Source organism: Anabas testudineus, chromosome 17 (assembly GCF_900324465.2).
Source record: "Anabas testudineus chromosome 17, fAnaTes1.2, whole genome shotgun sequence".
NCBI classification, from domain to species: domain Eukaryota; kingdom Metazoa; phylum Chordata; class Actinopteri; order Anabantiformes; family Anabantidae; genus Anabas; species Anabas testudineus.
The window spans coordinates 4,925,992-4,944,643 of record NC_046626.1 but is presented as its reverse complement, the minus strand read 5'-3'; the positions used below and the strand labels follow the sequence as shown (position 1 = coordinate 4,944,643).

Below are 18,652 nucleotides of genomic sequence, written 5' to 3'. Positions count from 1 at the left end.
ACAGGGTAAATCTGGACTCATCAGACCACATGACCTTCTTCCACTGGACAGCTCTTAACCCAGTTTTAGTAGTTTCATCAATCTCCTCAGACGTTTTCTTTGCTTGATGCATGTCAATAATTTGATGCTCCTGAAACAGATGAACAACTTTTCCATGTCCACAGAATGAGTCTTCCAACGTGTTTTTTAAAGAAAATTAGAAGTTACTCGCTTTTTTTTTGCAAATGTATTAAAATTTTGAAAATTGGAATCTCCCATTTTAGTAGTATTTAGACCCTTAATTGCGTGCTTTGTTAGATACGCTTCAAGTCTCTAAAAGCTTGGATTTGGGCAGTTTATCCCATTCTTCCTGGAAGATCCCCTGAAGCTGTGTCAGACTGGATGGGATCCCTCTGTGGTCTGCCATCTTCAGGCCTCTCCAAAAATGTTTTATGGGGTTTAAGTCTGGGCTTTGTTGGGCCACTCAAGGACAATCAGAGACTTGTCCTGAAGCCACTCCAGCCTTGTCTTGGCAGTATGCTTCAGGTCACAGTTGTGCTGAAAGGTGAGCCAGTCTCAGCAGGTTGTCTTCAAGGGGTTTTGGCTGCATTCATCATTCCCTCAGTTCTATGTTTTCAGAGTCCACTGTATGTCATTTGGCATCTCCCATGCCTGCAGAGGCTGTAGAAAGTTCAGAAGCTCTGAGTGGTCACAGAGTTCTTGGTCACTTCACTCATGAAGGCTGTTCTTGCACAGGCAGTATAGCTGAATGACCATAGGAAGAGTTCTCATTTTCTTCAGATTTAACAATTACTGATCCTAAAAATTATACAAAACCCATGTGCCATGATCACCAAGGGTAACTAAGGAGGTCTTGCAGAGACTTGCTGCCTTGCACACTGGTATGCAGTGTGACCTGTCAGACCTCATATACACAGATATCCCACTTTCTAAACCATTTCCAATCCAAAAAAAAAAAAAAAAAACATCCACCACTGGAGGGAGCATCTTAAAAATGTTGTACCCACACTCATGTTCCCCTCAGGAGAAATTGTAAAAACTCTGATGATCTACTGACTTTTCATTTGACGAAGAAAAGCCTAACAGAGCAACATGGCTGTTGATCTGCGAGCATGTTTTATCATAACCAGCTGTCAGGTAGCTGTCAGAAACATCCTCTGTCAAAAACATTCTCTCGATGACAGATTAGGCGAGGGCTTTGTCCGACTATCTTACATTTATCAGCATTTCCCGCCACCATCGGCCAGCTGTGTCGAAGTGAGGAAGGAGCCACCGTTTGAACTTGTCTCGCCAGCTCTATTTTGTCACTCTCTAAACAACTATTTCTGTCACTTTTCAAGTGATCAACAATGTACAACACCACAAATGTCTTCTGGATACATTGTCTGAAAATAGTCACCGTTGTCCCACAAATATATGATATCGGTTTTCTCCCCATATGACAGCCTACTTCTCCTTTCTCTTTCAAGTGTGGCCAATCAGGACATGTATAAAACTGCTTTTCAACCAGGTCAAGGCCACACAACATCTTGTATAAACAAGTTTGGTTTGTACATAACCCTACTCTTAAGTCTAAGGCCACTACTCGTCTCCTCTTCGCTTTCATTGTCTTTAGGGTTGCATACGTTAAACAAATCACAGAAGACTTTTATATATTATAACCAGGGGGCAGTGAACTGCCACGTGTGTGCACCTCAACCACTATGAGTATTTCCTTTTCAATTTGACATGCTGATGTTTTTCACTCAATAACTACAGGGTTATGCATTGTGTGGTCTCCTGGCCCGGCACGGCATATAACACAGTTTGAAATAGTTCAAGACAAAATAGCATCAATTGTTTCTAGCCATGTTTACAATGCGTCATATTGTTGGGCTTGCAAAGCTGTGTCTATTATCAGTAATGTCAATATGCAGCAGTATAACTGGGACACAAGCTCTATTTTGTCATGACAAAAAGCTTCTTTCTACACTGTGCACAGATAGGTAAATACGACTAAGAAATTGTGATGTACTCAAAGTGGCTGTAACTATTCTTGGGTCTTTGTTCAGCATCCAGTAAATAGAGCCACCATTGTATGCCTCACTTTGGATTGCTAGAAAAATAAGATTTTTTTTACGACATTGGAAATGAGTAGATATGGGATTTTAATATAGCCTGCACAAATCAGGATTTTTTTGTGGCATACAAATTGTATTGACTGCTTTTACAGGAGAGTTGGGAAGTGAGGAGAGAACAAAAACACAAGAAGACATACTCGACAGCAGTGAATGTACCAGGAAAATACATTTCAGCAATGTGAACTGATTGTGACAAGACAACTGAGCTAAATTTGCTAAAAACTGTACAGCAGTATTGTACACAGAGCAGAGAAAATCTATTAGGATTACTATATGATGATAATCAATGAGTAGCTGCCACTGCAACATGAAGAGCATGCATTTACTTTAGCTTTTTAAACGGAACGAAGATCTTGAAATGCTGTATCAGGTAAAATACAGTACAATACAATAAAATAATACAGCCATTAATGTGTAATTAGACATCAACCCAACCCATGACCTTTTCCTAACTATGAAACTTGGTGTAACTGTGTCATGATTTGGGTCTGCTTTGCAGTCTCTGGACCAGGACATCCTGCCATCCCTGATGAAGCTACGAATGCTGAAGTGTACAAACAATATATATATATATATATATATATATATATATATATATATATATATATATGAAAAAGCATTCAGAGCTCACCTGTGATCCACTGGTATACTGATATGAACTGTTATGATACAGATATGATATGATACAGAACCATCAGAATAAACATAGTGTTTGGTGTGATGGTGTGAATATCCCTAAACTCTACATTTCCCCACAAATCCAGCCTGCATCTCATCACCTTTGAGCACATTGTGTGGATTTTATGACCCATAACTTTACCCTTCTTATTCAGTCTCTCACATCTAGTTCTCAACCTTTCTAAATCATGATGGCTGGATAGTGGAGGGGCCTTAGGCAAGATCTCCTTACGTTTAGCCTGCTGTTGCTTTGGATAAAAGCGTTAAAGCCAAATGCCTAAATTCAAATCCAATTATTTTGCTGAAAGTATAGTATAGTTAATATACCATACGTTTATATATAAACAGGGTTTGGTGGTGATCACTATTTTTTTGCAGTGACTGTAGGCACTTTTCGGAATCTTATTAAGAAAACTAAATCTTGACTAATCACGTTTTTCGTTGAGCCTGTGTGAAATTCATAGAATTTTTTTTTAGATAAGCGAGCACTTCCCCTTAGACCATATGTGTCAAACTCACGGCCCGCGGGCCACATCCGGCCCGGCGTGCAACTATATCCGGCCCGCGAGATCATTTCTATATTATTATTATTAATGGCCCGGCGATATGAAGCGCTGGCAACACAATAAACTACAGATCCCATAATGCAGCGCTTCAGCTGCCTTGCCGAACACATTCCGCGTTAATCAAGTCTAGTTTATGATGCTGCAAGTTATTATGAAGCTGGTCCTCACGATGCCAATTAATGTTGAACCATATCGTTACAGCGGTGTTCAGAAATACGCACTTTGCTGATAAATTGAGTTCTCACGGAGCTTTGGTGACTTTGACGAACAAGAAAATAATTTGGAGTTGCTTCGCAACTGCACCTGTGCAGATTCAGATGGAGCTGATTGAGCTGCAGTGTAATGACTGAAGGTAAAGTAGGACACCGCAGGGCTGCACAGTTTATTCACTCCATTCCCACAGACATGTCCCAGCTCCGTCCACATGCGGCTCGAACCTAGTTTATGTTTGGTAGCACAAATCTATGTGAGAAGCTGTTCTCAGTGATGAAGACTAACAAAACAACACACAGGAGTCGTCTCACTGGTGAGAACCTACAGTCCATCCTGAGAATCTCCACAACACAGAACCTCACACCAAATATAAACGAACTTGTTGACAACAAAAGATGCAGCTCTGATAAAATGACTGAAGAGCAAAGACTGAATGATTTGATTTGTTAACGCTGAAAAGCACAAATCTTATTTATATTTCCAGGTTTTGTTATGCAGCATGTTCATATTTTGAATTAGTATAATTTTTACAGGAAATATTTTTATGGAGAGCAAAATCTTTTGGGATATTTAAAATTTAAGTTTATTTTTTATATAAAATGACATAAGATTAAAGACATTTGAAGGTTTGTTCTTTTAATCTTTACTTTATTTCTAACTTGTATAATTTAGACAGGATATATTTTTATAGAGAGCAAAATATTATAAGTTATTTAAGGTTTATGTTAAAAAAAAGTTAAGTTTTAAAAGTTTTAGTGTGCTCAATAAATGTTTATCCTGTTCGGCCCGCGACCTAAAGTGTGTTTTGGATTTTGGCCCCCTGTGCAATTGAGTTTGACACCCCTGCCTTAGACTGTACAAAGCCACTTGATGTTTTATGACTGAAAGTGAAAGTTCCCAGCCACTACAAACTAGATGAGCTTAACTGTGCCACAGGGCCCCCTAGTGGGAGAGATATAAAAAGAGCATTCTGACTGTCCATCTTCCACCCCTTAGTACAAAGTCTCCTGTCTCTTCACAACTGAACTTAAACAGAGGCTAAAGTGGATCAGAACACATCCCAGGGAGCCCTCATGTCTGTGTTTCCTTCTTGCCCACCCTTTTAGTTAGGCTGTCATAATTAGTCCTGCCGGAGTCCCTGCTGCACTATTGTACATATACATTCACCTCAAACTTTATCCGACTGTGAATGCAACTAACTGCCATCTCTCTCTTTCTCTACCTCTATATTTCCCTCTTCCTGTCTCTCTGTCGAGCTACACATCATTCCACCCTCTGCCCTCTGGACTGGCCCTATGGGATGCGTTTGGAGACTGGAGTTTGTCACACACTACTATGAAGTCGGTCTTGGCCTTGGCGGACGTCGGCAGCTGTTTCTCGGAAGTCTCGACTCAACGCTCGATAGTCCAGGAATGGAACAAGGCTGCCTGCAATTAACTAACTGGACTCCACATTAACTTAAAGACATTAACTATTATATTGGACTGCCTGCTGCCTACACAGCATGTAATCACCCATATGAGGACAGGTTCCCTGTTGAGTCTGGTTCCTCTCAAGGTTTCTTCCTGTTGCCTTCTCAGGGAGTTTTTCCGTCGCCCTCGGCTTGCTCATCAGGGACAATCTCATTTCATGATTCATACACATACACTGTTCATGTACTGTTCTTTGGTTGTGTAAAGCTGCTTTGTGACAATGTCAATTGTAAAAAGCGCTCTACAAATAAAATTGAATTGAATTGAATTGAACACATCTATTGACCGACAAGATATCTCACACCATAACTGGTAATACTGTGTTATTCAACTACTATTATGCATCACTTCCACGTCCTAAACCCTCCGACTGTCTCTCCTAACTCGCTCTTCTCCTCCAGCCCCACAGTGTTTAGGCATTCCAAATGTCCAGACATGTCTGGACTGACGCTTAACAAAAATAACAATGACATATTTGCAACTGTACTGTGAAAATTGCCTGATACAGGCCATGGGAAAATTCCATCATCACTAATACCTGATGCTTTTAATCTGAGACTAACAACAAATGTTGTCTATTATTAACCATGATCAATTTTTAGCAATCAAAAATGCAAAATGCAAAACAAGATGAAAACACATATCTAAACTTCACTTTCCTCTTAGTGTTGGTTAGTGGCCACCACTAAATGATCCGCCGAGTTCACCAGCTGCCAACATTCTGTTTTGGTGCTGGGTAGGTAGAGCTGAACAGTAGTTTTATCAGAGCTCACTAAAAACAGCTGCCTTCTGCTGCACGAAACGGCGCTGATAAGAGCAAAGGGAGAGGGAGAAAACCAAAACAGTGAGGCTGAAGACAGTGAGCCAAAACAATGTGCTGAAAGATGCTCCAATTCTCCATTAAGCTGGAGGCCACTGTCGTCCGAGTTGGACTAGCTGTCACTCTAAATCATTTCTCCCACTGCGTGTATTAATTTAATCTGTTGTGTTAGCGTTATGGTTAACGCAGCTTTAATCTATTTAGATTTTATGCCCTGTAACCACTGTATTCAACTACATTTTAAGTGCCTACCTTGCCATCAAAACTGCATGAACACCACCACCAGCCGCCCTGAGGATGAAGGATGATAGAGAGAGTGGTAGAGTTCCTCGCTGACTCCACTGACCAGCTCACGCTGCCGCTCTCATGATGACAGTGGAGGTGGAAGTGGGGCACTTTCTACTTCTCTACTGGAAAACACTTCATTCTCTTTTATTGTCATTGAACAAAAACTCTAGTGAAACCACTAAGGTCACAGACTGAGTACTGGTCATACCAGACCAGACCTCCATCGCAGCCTCGCTTCCCTTCCCTCCCCTCCACCTCCCCTCGCGAGTTGGAGTTTCTTCTCTTACCAGAAGATGCAGTAAAAGTGAAACTGAAATGTGGCATTCATGTGATACACGTTGGGAAACAGCAGTGACTTGTTTCACTTAAACGCCTGCGTGTGTTGTTTTTTTTAAATACACTTTCCACTGTGGTTATAAGCTCAGTGTATCATCTCAACAGGAGTCCAGCCAGTTCAACAGTTGCCATTGATCATGTGCTTTTAACAGGCATTTACACTCCACAGGTAGCTCCAAGTGCAGCTGATGTACATCCAGAGCACAGGAGGAGGAGAAGAAGAAGAAGAAGAAAGAAGAAGAAGAAGAAGAAGAAGAAGAAGAAGGGGGAAGGGGCTGACCACGTGTCTCCCTGAAATAATCCCCTTAATAATCAGCTTCCTTAGAAACCAGGCGTCCGCTGTTTTATTATCATTATTATTATTTATATTATTATTATTGGTAGAATTAGATTATTGGTTTAGGAAGAGCAGACCGTCACCCCACCGCGCGTTATTCACTTGAAAAGCTGTTCAAACCAGAAAATTAGAAACTCCAATTAAAGCCCGTTGGAGTATCGCCCTCCTCCCCTCCCTCCGTGATGTCGAGGCGGTGTCTTACCGTGGAGACCGGAGGTGAGCTCTCGTCTTTCAGCCGGACTCTACTGTACTAATATGGGGTTTCTTTCCGCCAATATTAAGCAGAAGTTGCATCACCTTGGCTCTTCCGCCCTCCTTCGGCCGCACAGCCGGGCCACCAACTCCTCCTTCAGCCCCTCCTCTTTTACTTCGGCATGTGTCTGTTCTCTCTCACACACACACACACACACAATCCGTCAAGCTGTCGGCGGCGCTTTGTGCCGGCCTGGCGTTAATCTGCTCCACCTGCGTAATGTTTTGCGTTTTAATGATCCATCCTGATTAATCCATATTTGTTATTGTCACTATAAAAAAAAAAAAATCACTTGTGCGCATCACGAGCATCTCTACCGACGATCATCCCGCCGTAATTCAGTGATGGGGATGTTTGAGCATGGTGCTACACGTGGTGCCCTCTGAGGGAATGCATTCGCGCTTTTGTTGCAGGAGCGCGGCGGAACGGTTCCACGCAGACGCCCACGGTGGTGGTTTCTACCTCGTGGTGATGTGTGTGTGTGTGTGTGTGTCTGTGTGCAGGCACTTTGCAAGCTGTGACTGCATCCGATTTCTGTTTTTTTTTTGGTGATGGTGTTGGTCGAGGCAGCAGATGTAGTGAGTGAACGCTGGTGCTCCAGACAGGTGTGGTAGCCCCGGCTACACTGTGCGCCACCGGTGACACGCGGCAGCTAATCAGAGACCGGTGGATGTGTAACGGATGACATGATGGAGGAACAGAGGTTTTGGCATGCAGATGGAGGTTTTACCTTGGTTTTTTGGGGGGACCGGCCAGGTTGTAGGGCTGTTAGGGGGAAGCGGAGGAGGAGGAGGAGTCGTGCGTGTGTGCAGGCGCAGGCGATGGTCACAATGGTGAGGTGAGAGGAGGGGGCTGAGGTGGAGGTCCTAGTGCTTTGTTATCCCACAAAATCTAAGGACACCTAAGAGGACAACGCTTCAGGAAGTGCAGATGTGTTTTAAATTTCCTCAATATAAAGAACTTAAAATGTATCTATATAAATACAAACAACAAACAAAACAAGTCCTGTGAGGACCATTTGTCAGATACTTGGACTTGAGAATGATCAATTTTGTTTAGTTTTACTTCCCTGCGTTCTGTAATTGATGGGAAATTTCCACTTCTCATTCAACAATACTTTTAATGGCCACTCTAGTAAAACAGCAACCAGTTACTTCTGTATATAAATATTTTACATACAGTAATAATTCTGCATTTCTATGAGAATTTTCTATTTTATTAGTGCTCAAAGCTTCTTCTCATTAACACACACACACCGATGGCAGAGCTGCAACCCACCCCACGATTGGTGGTCTGCTAATCTGTATATGACCTGCTAAGAAAAGGCATTGCGTGCAGTACATTTGAAATATTAAACCTCTATAAACAAGTGCATGTGATCTTTATGAGGGGGGTCAAGATTGGGAACTGGTGCTTTAGTTAAAACCACCATCTCTACCAGCTCACATTAAAATACTACTTACACACGGAAGCATCGGCATTAACAATAAACCACCCCCTGCAGTCAGATCGGCCTTCTCCCACCCGCACTGCTCTCTGCTACACACTCCATCACTCTCCATCCAGCCCTCCAGATATTAGATGCTATGAAATGACAAGCAGCTACAAAACTCACCTATCAAGCAGCAACGAGTGACCTTCTCTGATCTTTCGAAAGGGCGAGCTTCACTCCAAAACCCTTAGAAGCCAATATTTCTGCACCACTGCCACGCTGTCAAATGAGTGTGGGTCGCAGAAGTCTTTGAGAGCAGCTCTCCACATGAAGATGTGAAAACAAATATTAGAAACAAGTTAAAAACTGGTGCGTACTGGAGGTTCTACCACTACGGGCGTGTTCATCTCTTGCAGAAATAAACCATCAAACACTGAAGGGGAAAAATTCACAAAGGATGCAAAAGGGTCAACCCCTTCATCACTTCTGCAGAATGCAGAACTGATGAAAATAATCAAATGCATCAAAAAGTCAACGTGCACATGACAAAGAGGCTAAAGCATGAGAAAGAGCTGCTGAGCCCTTGTGCTATTTTCTGAAGTGCTTTGTCATTTCCTGGTAAAGAGGGAGGCCGGGCACCTCAGAGCTCTGTGGTTAGGACCTTGTTTGAAACTTTCCGACGTTTGAACATTTAAGGTTTTCCCAGTCCATTCTGTGTGCTGGTTCCTCCGTCGTCCTTGGTTTCACTATTCGTTCTTTTCATCTGTCTCATGGCTACATTCAGCCAGACTTACTGTATAAGGGGAAGTTTTCTATCACCCTAAATAAACAAGTCCAAGGTAAATACAGTCCCTACATAAGTGAAAGACAGGGAAGCAAACAGGTGGCGTGTTTCACACGAGATCGAGTAGTGCATCAGAATTATCAAACGCATCGAGAACACCGGCAAGAGTCAGAGAAGGAGGGAAATGAGTCATGTTGGTTAAATGGGACTACTATATATAACAGTGAATGTGCAGCTGACATTCAAATTATCAACTGATTTTGTGCGAACGCTACCACAAAGTGATTGTTTTGACAGCTTCGTGGTCATGTCTCTACTGTCGTGTGCTCATGGAAAGAATCGTGGCCTCGTTATTTTTCAGCATACAAGCTGTAATGTGTTAGCAGACATCTGCTTATTTGCACAGTGAACAGTAAAACAGCATCATTAGCATTTATCTAGAGTTTCTGATCAGGTTGTGAATATAAATGCAGCAGTAACCGTCCTCAGCTTTGGTCTCCACCACCTCCTCAGATGACTATTTCGTTCACACCAGGAAAGCCCGTCCTCGTGGTTGCAGTAGTAAACACATGGTGACCAAAAAGGTAAAGGTAAAGCATGTTGAAATATGGAAGGAAGCAGAAAACACAGAGCAGTCTGTTGTTTACAATGAGTCCACTGTTTTGTTGACCCAGCATCCACCAATATGCAGGTTTCACCTGGGACACGCAAGGTCACTATACAATATTTCCTGTTTTGCTCTATGCTTAATTCCTGTAGTCATTGATGTGACACCACTAACTTGATTGTGAAGCAACCAGCTTTATACCTGGTAATCACATACCCACCAGCAGGATAGAAGGAAGTAGGGGGAAGGTAGAAATAGAGGGTAGGACAGAAAGCATTTGTAGACTATTTAACACAACGTACTAGAGCAATTAGTCACTATTGGCAATTTGAAAATCAGCTTCCTACCAAAAATGTACTGGAAGCTTCCCTGACGACTGTTGTTATTCTTTTCCCACATCATCCACAGTAGGACAGGGTGAGCTGAACAAAATGCTTACATCCACACTGACAAAATGATAATAATAAATATATAAACGTAATCATATGAAGGTGTTTTATGCTTCAAATGAATTTTATTGGGGGAAAAAAGCACATGGTTTGATGTCATATGCCAGCAAACACATGTAATTATGTGCACAGTAAAAAACAAATTTAGGGCGTAGTGACCGTTTAACATAAAAGTATTGAATAGCTATATATTTCTTAATCCATGCCTGGGAAAATGTTTGTCACTGACAGCAGGCAGCACACAACTTGTTTCTTGCTGAATCATCAGACTGAGATGATTTCAACGGTGTCTTGATCCAAGCACGATTGATGCAATCCTCCATGTAACCAAGTCGGACTTGGTTTCTTCCACTGATTCCCAACAAAGTCAGTGTATGAGTGGTGTTCACGCTTCCCTTAGCTGTCCGGTCTACTTACACATGCCTTTTTTTTTTTTTAACCTGAACACCGGCCAACACCATGGGCAGAAAGGTTGTTACATTCCAGTGTGGTACATACAGCATGTACCGTACTCTGAATGAACAATTACCACAGCGAATGAAGAGCGGGTTTTTCCAGCTGACAAATGTAGGACATGGACAACTGAACATGCGTCCATCCTGTTGTTTGAAATGTGGTCGCTGCTGTTCATACAGCCGGATCAAGATGTGTATGGTAGGGTAAAAACAGACTGAGAGGACAGCATAACAAAAAGAGACTGGCTGAAAAGTCTAAAAGGCACCTCTAGTGTCTGCTGTGGAAACAGGAGTCTCTCTCCCATGCCCTCTGGTTGACCTAAAGGTATAATTTAGTGTTCAGGGAGTGGCATTTATGAGCAAAAGCACAGCTTTAAAACAGGGGTTTGCATTAAGTCACTGACATGTCCTGCAATTATATCATCCACTTATGTTTGACTTGTGTTTTGTCACGGGATGCATTTTGTCACGTCAAGTCAGATCATTGAAATTTTGTGCTCACTTCCTTGGTTTCTGTCCAGACACACTAATGTGGAGTTTGACTTCTCACCTAGTGACACTTGACAAAACCCACAATCCCTTGGGGTTAGGTAAACAAGGCTGCAAAGGACCACACTGCTTTGCCTCCTTGACAACACACACATGCACTCACTGAGAATGCTAATCCCTCCAGTCCCTCAATACGCAGGAATGAGTTTCAATTTTCAAAAGAGTCACCTATGAATTAGACAATACGTTTTGTTGCATAGATTCTTTTCTCACACGGAGCCACCTCTGTGCATGGTGGGTTTCTTCATTATTCATTCTGTTACATACGTAGGGTTTACTAACAAGGGGACCCAGTAATTGCCAGTCACAAAGAGGTGAAACAAAAAGGGTTTTAATAATAACTAAGTAATAAAGAAAAGTGGCAAAGACAAAGTAAGAACCTAAAGCAGAGATGTAAAAATCAGAACAAAGGGACAACCAAAAATGGACTGGAAACCAGGACAAAGTAACAAGATAAAATCACTGCTTTAGTGCAGGCTCCAAACACAAAGTTAGGAATTATGTGAAACAAATATTAATGACTCCATTTTCCACGTGTTCGTCTACATTGCCAATTGTTCAAAGTCGACCCTCGCGATCTGTCATTGTTAATGAATATTCTCGACGTGTTGCTCAGAAGTTAAGTGTTATTGTTGTCTGCAGATCTGTGTACAGAATCCTAGATAAAGACTGAGGGCTCCACTACACCCGTGTTGAAAGTTAATTCGACATTCCTCGAAAGACTGTCAAATTGCCAAACAGTAGATGGGGAGGATGGATGTGTGAAACCCAGCTGGATGTTTAAAAAGCATTCACACAAACAGTCAGAGTAAAAAGTCTAATTTATGTCGTTTTCAGGTTCCCACTGTGATCGGGGGTTGTCCAATGACAATGAGTTGTTGTTATGAGGGGCTAAACAGAGATCGCATCATCATTTGTGTTTTTATATTCACGTAATTATCATTGTTTTTATAATTTATTAATTAAATAAACCTATGTCAAAATAATCACTGACAAAATGAACACTGCTAGGTGCTTTCTGCTTCTGATCTTTCATAAGTCATTGTGAGACTGATAAATCCTCTCTAGCGATATAACAAGCACCACTTCTGCATTAAGGGCAGAGATGTTGAAATACTTGTCTGGTCTTTTCTGGTTATTTAGGGCTATTTTGTGGAATTAAACAAGTACGGTGCAAAGGTTTCTGCAGATCTTGTTGCATTGATGGCTTGATCCAGAATTAGGGATCTTATCCAGATACAGCGTTTACAGGATTACTGTAATGTTTTTATTCATCTTGGTGTTACATGATGTACGACTCCAAAACACTTGAAGCATAATGAGAGAACCAAAACCCACTTCCGTTCTAGCATTGGCTCCTTCCAGTTCCCATTGTGTCCAAAGGTGCCAAAGTCATCTTGACTGAATCTTGATTTTGCTTAAAATAGCAACATGCTAAAATTAGAAAAGAAACGACACACTGACATAGCTGAAGACATGTTAAATTTACCATATCACAGTCTGACACGTTTCCAAATTACAATGAAAGCGTGCCATGGCGTGCTTAAAACTAGCCTATTAGCTTGATGCTAATTCAAAATGGAATTCCCCATTAACACCCTAACATCAGCAGTGAAGTTATACAGTAGTGAGGGGCCTACGATGAAATCCTGGAACCGCCCTTGAGGACCACAAAGCTCGGCTGCATGATAACGGCCTGCTGAGCTGACTAGTTGAAAAGGGCCCCACTAACCCACTTCTGCGGTCCAGATAACAACTGATAACAGCTGTTGAATCGAAACATTCGGAGCAGGTGCCACAAGCGCCCGGAAGCTATTCTCAACTAAGTCTTTTAATAAACATATTGGCTGCGAATAGAGAGTGATTTCACAGCAGCTCCCCAGATAGCAGGATCGCTCTATTTTTTTAACACTGTTCCTTTTTTCTGCGAGCTGTCAGAGGACCAGAGGTCAAGATCAGCCAGATGTGAAAGTGCGTGGGCCAGACTCGGGCATATATTTGGCCAGAGGTTTCATTTTGCTTCACGGGTCACTGATCAGTTTTAGAACATTTCAACACATTTTTGACCACAGTAAAGTTGATGGTGTAAAGTCACGCTGTCATGGCTTACAGCAGGTGACACATAGAAAGGAATGAGACTATGTTAATGATGTTAAAAGTGTTTTCATGTAATAGGTTTTGAATTATGTTGCTGAGCTGTTGTGTCGTTGCGGCCTTCATCTATTGCTGCCCTCCTTTGATTTATTGCTGCTTATATGTGAGGAACGTTGGCAGATTTACGTACACTTGCTAATGTGATGTTTATGGTTCAAACGGCGGTGACTGAAGGGTAAGACTAATGATAATGAGACCACCCTATAAACTGTTGTGAGAAATGTAAAAATCAAAATGTGCAATTGAATCGCGGAGGACTGTCACATAAATCTCATCTAGGAAAGATACAAAGCAGACGAGAGCCATCAGTAATTCCACCTGTTTATTACAGGAGACAACAAACAAATGTGTCAAAAACATCAAGAGAGTAGGAGAAAACACAAAGTAAACCATAGAGGACATCTAGTGGAGGAGCTGAGAATGACAAAGGACGACTAACAATTCCCACTTGGTCACGAAGCAGCTATTCTGGGGACTTTAACAATTTGGCAATGAGGATTAAAATGTGCAAAATTCAAACGACAGCAGTGTTTCAACATCTAAGATATGCAACTTATACCAGTGATAGATAATCAGTGATAGATAATCGTATTATCATTACGTTAGATTGTTTTTACTTAGCAGTGGTGCATTCGTTTTACTTTTGAGAAATGAATGTGTAGTAGTCAACTTATTTGATGACTGTTAAAAATAAAATTCCTGCAAGAGGGCATAATGTGCACTTACGGTCTTTTACGTTCTCGCAAAATGAGTTCTAAAATTAACATGGTGGGGGAACAAATAATAGATAATGTTTGTCGTGTGTGTTTGCATTTTGTATCTGTTGTCATCTTTTTTTTTATTCTTTTTAACTTTATCTTTTTTACCAGATTGAAGCTTGGACATGCGCTGCCGTGTGTGGTGCTACCTGATATGTTTAAGTGGTTGCAGAGGTGTGTCCTGAATATTGATTGGACACATGATACAGTGCGTACCAGCTCCCCCACTGTTTGAGCTTGTGAAATACTTTTTCAACACGTGGCTTGTGCTTGTTGTGCAAATGGCAGCTTTATGTTGTGTTTTGTGAAGTTTTGGCATCAGTTAAAATGCACACAAACACTTTTACATGTTGTTTTGCTAGAATCTGACATTGGACGTCTACATTTTGGATTCTTTGCGGTTTCCATTGCACCTTTGAGATCTTTTTTTCTAGCTGTGCTTCTCTTTTCTGCTGATCCTTCATGACTGAAACATCTTTGAAGAACAGTGTCTGATCTCGCGAGTAGAGACAGTGGTTGGTCTCTATGTTTAACTTCTAAAATTTAAAATGATATGGAAAATAATGCTGTGTGTGCATTCTCAATACCAAAAATAAACTGTGTTTACTGGTTTATATTGATAGCTGCATATTGCAGGTGTACTGGTCTAGGGTAACAAACCCCATTTCATTTGAAAGGTGCATGAACAATATGTCTGTTCCCATTGATAAGTTAAGATGACACCTTTTACCTTATTGTGGCAACAATACATTTTATGTGACATTTAAAAACTTTAAGAATAATATGTACGTTCAGTTTTGCAGTGACCGGAATAAATGATGTTTGTATTAATGTTTAGGAAAAGGATGATCCAAATGTAAGGCAGCTATGCTTACAGGCTCAAGATGCCAAATTTGGTGAATCAGTATTGCAAAAATTGTTTCCTTGTACACGGTTTCTTAATAATGCAGTAATAAAACACAGCTTGTTACAGCTTATTAAAAGTGTTATTATATGAATGACCATTAGAGGGCAGTCTTTGATAAACAGTGATCTAAGCCCTAGCAGGCCATAACTTACAAGTTTTGACCTTGCAATGGTGCAAAGTGTCTTTAATCAATATTATAGATCACGTGATGTCAGATGAGTATAATCTACACCTACGTACATGTGCTCATGTTTTTCTGCAGTTAGAACTTGCTGTGCACTGAAGATCACTTAGTGCTATAAAAACCTCTATTAACACAGACAGGTGTTAACATGCATAACACTATTCTAAATAACATTAACTACATGTGTGTTGCCATTTTTAAATCAATTCTCTGAACCACTATGTGCTTAGTTGTCTTTTTAATCTTTTGTTAGTCGAGGTGGGATTTGGCCTCACAGCACTGTGAGAAAAAATGTAAACGAACAATTATCACAAAGCAGACCTGTGACTCTGAGTCGAAGGAGTTGTACAAGGATGCAAACGACAGCAATATTTGTAAAAGTACTTTTTTATTTTTGAGCCCTTAAGCACATAAAATAACATTGTTGGAGAAGGATACATCTGAGTGGGAGTTCTGTTTCAAGTACAGCAGCTCAACCATTAGTTGCAGAGGAATTCTTCATTCTTTACATACACATTTTCCATAGCAAAATATAAAGTATTGCTTCCCAAAAAAAAACCTGCTGTTTCTCTATAAAACACTGAGCTGTGAAGGGGGGGGGGGGGCAAAGAATTGATGCTTGGTATTTTGAAAATGACCTGACATTTGTTGGCACTGCTTGAGCAAACCTTCACAAAACCAAAGAATGTCTGAAATGTAGGCATAGCCCACGACACGTAGCAAATCTATAACATCTATTCTGCATACTAACAAAACCTTAAGAAAATAGAATAAAAAACTTTTTTTTAACAAAAGCCCTGACCTGATCTGAGTATTATCAAAGATATAGAGATGTAAACAATACAAAAATACTATTTACATATGTAAAATGGGTCCTGCCCACAGAGAGTACTATGCTTTGGGAAGCAATCTTGTCAAGGCAATCAACTAACAATCAATAACTTATTTATAAGACAGAGTGAGGAAAAGTCTTAAATATCATACTAATATAATTTAGACACACATATATGCACAGGTATGTACAAACCTACCAGTATTGGTTAATTTCGAGAGAGGCACTTCATTGGAAACATGAGCCACCTCAAGAAAACATGAAGGCCATGAAGTATGATTTGGTAGTTTGGTAGTAGAAGTAAACAATCTGCAAAGGCACCACGTAAGCCCCCCTACAGGAAAGTTTTTTTATTCTTTAAATGCACAAAGTGCCCAGCAGTAAGGGGCCAGCTCCTGCTTCTTCTGGGAGGACCACAATCCCACTATGGATTCAGGTACAAAAAGTGTCAGTACATTCAGTGAGGCCTACATGTGCCTCTTCATGTGAAGAGCCAGATGATCCGAGCGGGAGAACGCGCGCTCGCACAGGTGGCACTGAAAGGGTCGGTGTCCGGTGTGTTTTCTGAAGTGACGGGTCAGCTCATCTGACCTGGCGAACTTCCAGCCGCAGCCTTCCCAGTTGCAGTGGTAGGGCTTTTCACCTGAGAGAGAAAAGACACAAAGTTGTTTAGATTAAATGCAAAATAGTGACAGTTGTACAATAGTGACAGATTCCTTGGGTTCAAGCCCTGAAAAAGCTAAAGTTAAAGCGCGCTCACCTGTGTGTGTTCTCATGTGTGCTTTGAGGTGGGAGCTCTTGGTGTAGGTTTTCCCACAACCTGGGAATTCGCAGTTGTGGGTAGCGGCGCGTTTTCTTGCCCAAGACCTGCGTCCTCGCTTCTGCTTGATGCTCCCCACCTCATCGTGCGCGTAAAACTCCAGCAAAGACGGCGACGAGGGAGGCGTGAGCATGATCCCTTGCACTGAAGCTTGATGATGCTGCTGGTGTACGCGCACGGGCTCTCTGTGCATGCCGTACTGTCCTTGAAACTGTGGCACAATCTGGTGTGCGTACTGGTAGGGCGCGCTCATGTACTGGTTTGGGAGACGGTGCTGACTGGGATGAGGGTGAGCGCCGTTGTTTATTTGTGCCAAGTGACAGTCTGCGCGTCCGTGAGGTGCGTCGTGCTGCATGGGGTGCGTACTGAACCCCGGCAGAGCACCTGGAACTCTACCTGGGTGGTGCGTAAAAGTTGCTGGATGCACGGAGCGCATTTGATGTTTCTCAAACATATGTCCCATAAAGTCCCCGCCAGCAGCGGCCACCATGCAAGACTGGCCGACGGGCTCCGTCTTAATTTTGTATCCAAGCGGTGGTGGAGATGTAGCCACCTGGTGATGAGCAGGTGCAGCTGGAATGGTGACCGGGTTCAAGGCTTGCAGTTCCGTGTACTCCCGTCCGTCTCTCCCCTTCCCTGCGCCCTCCGGTGAACACTCCCCATGGTAGCTCATCTCAGGCGTGAGAAGCTCCTCCATGAGACTGCGGACTGGGCCCGAGCCTGTGAAACCCGCGGTGCTTTGGTAGCTCAGGTGAGAGGAGGAGTGCTCGCTGCAGTCTGGCAGAGAAGCACCGCTGCAGCTCTCCGGGGACTCCGGCAGGGAATAGGCGCAGTGCTGCTGCTGAGGTGGAGAAATGTTACCGCTGCTGTTGTCGTTGCTCACAACGTCTGATCCCATGGTGTTTGACAAAATGAACTCGAGGTCCAAGAAATTCCCCAGCTCGTCGTCTTCTTTGGGAGACTGCACGATGCTGAACTCCACTTCGATGAGAGGATTGTCCGCGCCACCTGTTGCGCTGCTCCTTCCACACTGGGTCACCTTGCACAGCTGTGAGGGAGAACAAATAAAAAAAAACCCTGAAGTGAGAATGTGAACTCGCACCACGATGATTTTCAAAGAACTGAGACACAAGAAAATCACAGGTACATCACACTTTTACTTACGTCTTCGAACTGTTTTCCTTCCATCGCTTGAACATTTGGAAACGGTGTCGCTGCAGGCACTGCTGCCACAGACGCAGCCATCGTGATCGTTTAGATTAAGAAACAAAAATAGCAACAACAACAAAAATCAGATGTGTAGAAGCGGACAGACACAGGCCTCTCTGTCCATAGAGCGCTGTTTGATGTTGTTTGCTACCGAGGAGCGTTCCAGGATTCAGGATGTGAGTTTGATCAGGAGTGACGGAGCCTTTTTATTTAGCTCCTGTACTCATACCGGGAGGTGTGGCTTCTGCACCCCCCCCCCCCCTTAAACGACAGACACACACACAGGCACCTCCCCCACAACAGCCAACAGTGCAAACAAACAAAAAAAAAAGTGGCATTCAGGTGCGTCAAGCAGGTGAGGTGCTTAATCGCCTAAATAACCATGTGACCAAAAAATAACCAGCGCTTTATATGAATGCATACACGTGA

The 18,652-nt window shown here is 42.2% G+C and overlaps 2 protein-coding genes across 4 annotated transcripts in view; both read right to left on the bottom strand.

The window, feature by feature from the left end:
• The window catches only part of slc6a9 (solute carrier family 6 member 9), a 63,853-nt gene extending 54,762 nt beyond the window's left edge, over window positions 1–9,091 (bottom strand). The window contains exon 1 of one of the 3 annotated variants that reach the window (XM_026374695.1): window positions 8,699–9,091. The gene's annotated coding sequence lies outside the window, so the exon portion shown is untranslated. Of the gene's footprint in view, window positions 1–6,121; window positions 6,226–7,032; window positions 7,564–8,698 lie in introns of those variants that run through there. The other 2 variants (XM_026374696.1, XM_026374697.1) reach the window with 2 other exon arrangements.
• Window positions 9,092–16,086: 6,995 nt separating this feature from the next.
• On the bottom strand, window positions 16,087–18,410 carry klf17 (Kruppel-like factor 17). The gene is made up of 3 exons (XM_026375395.1): window positions 18,179–18,410; window positions 16,955–18,062; window positions 16,087–16,837 (listed from the first exon to the last, which is right to left on the bottom strand). The coding sequence occupies exons 1-3, from the start codon at window positions 18,257–18,259 to the stop codon at window positions 16,662–16,664; spliced, it is 1,365 nt and encodes a 454-aa protein (XP_026231180.1). The 5' UTR covers window positions 18,260–18,410; the 3' UTR covers window positions 16,087–16,661.
• Window positions 18,411–18,652: the final 242 nt, after the last annotated feature.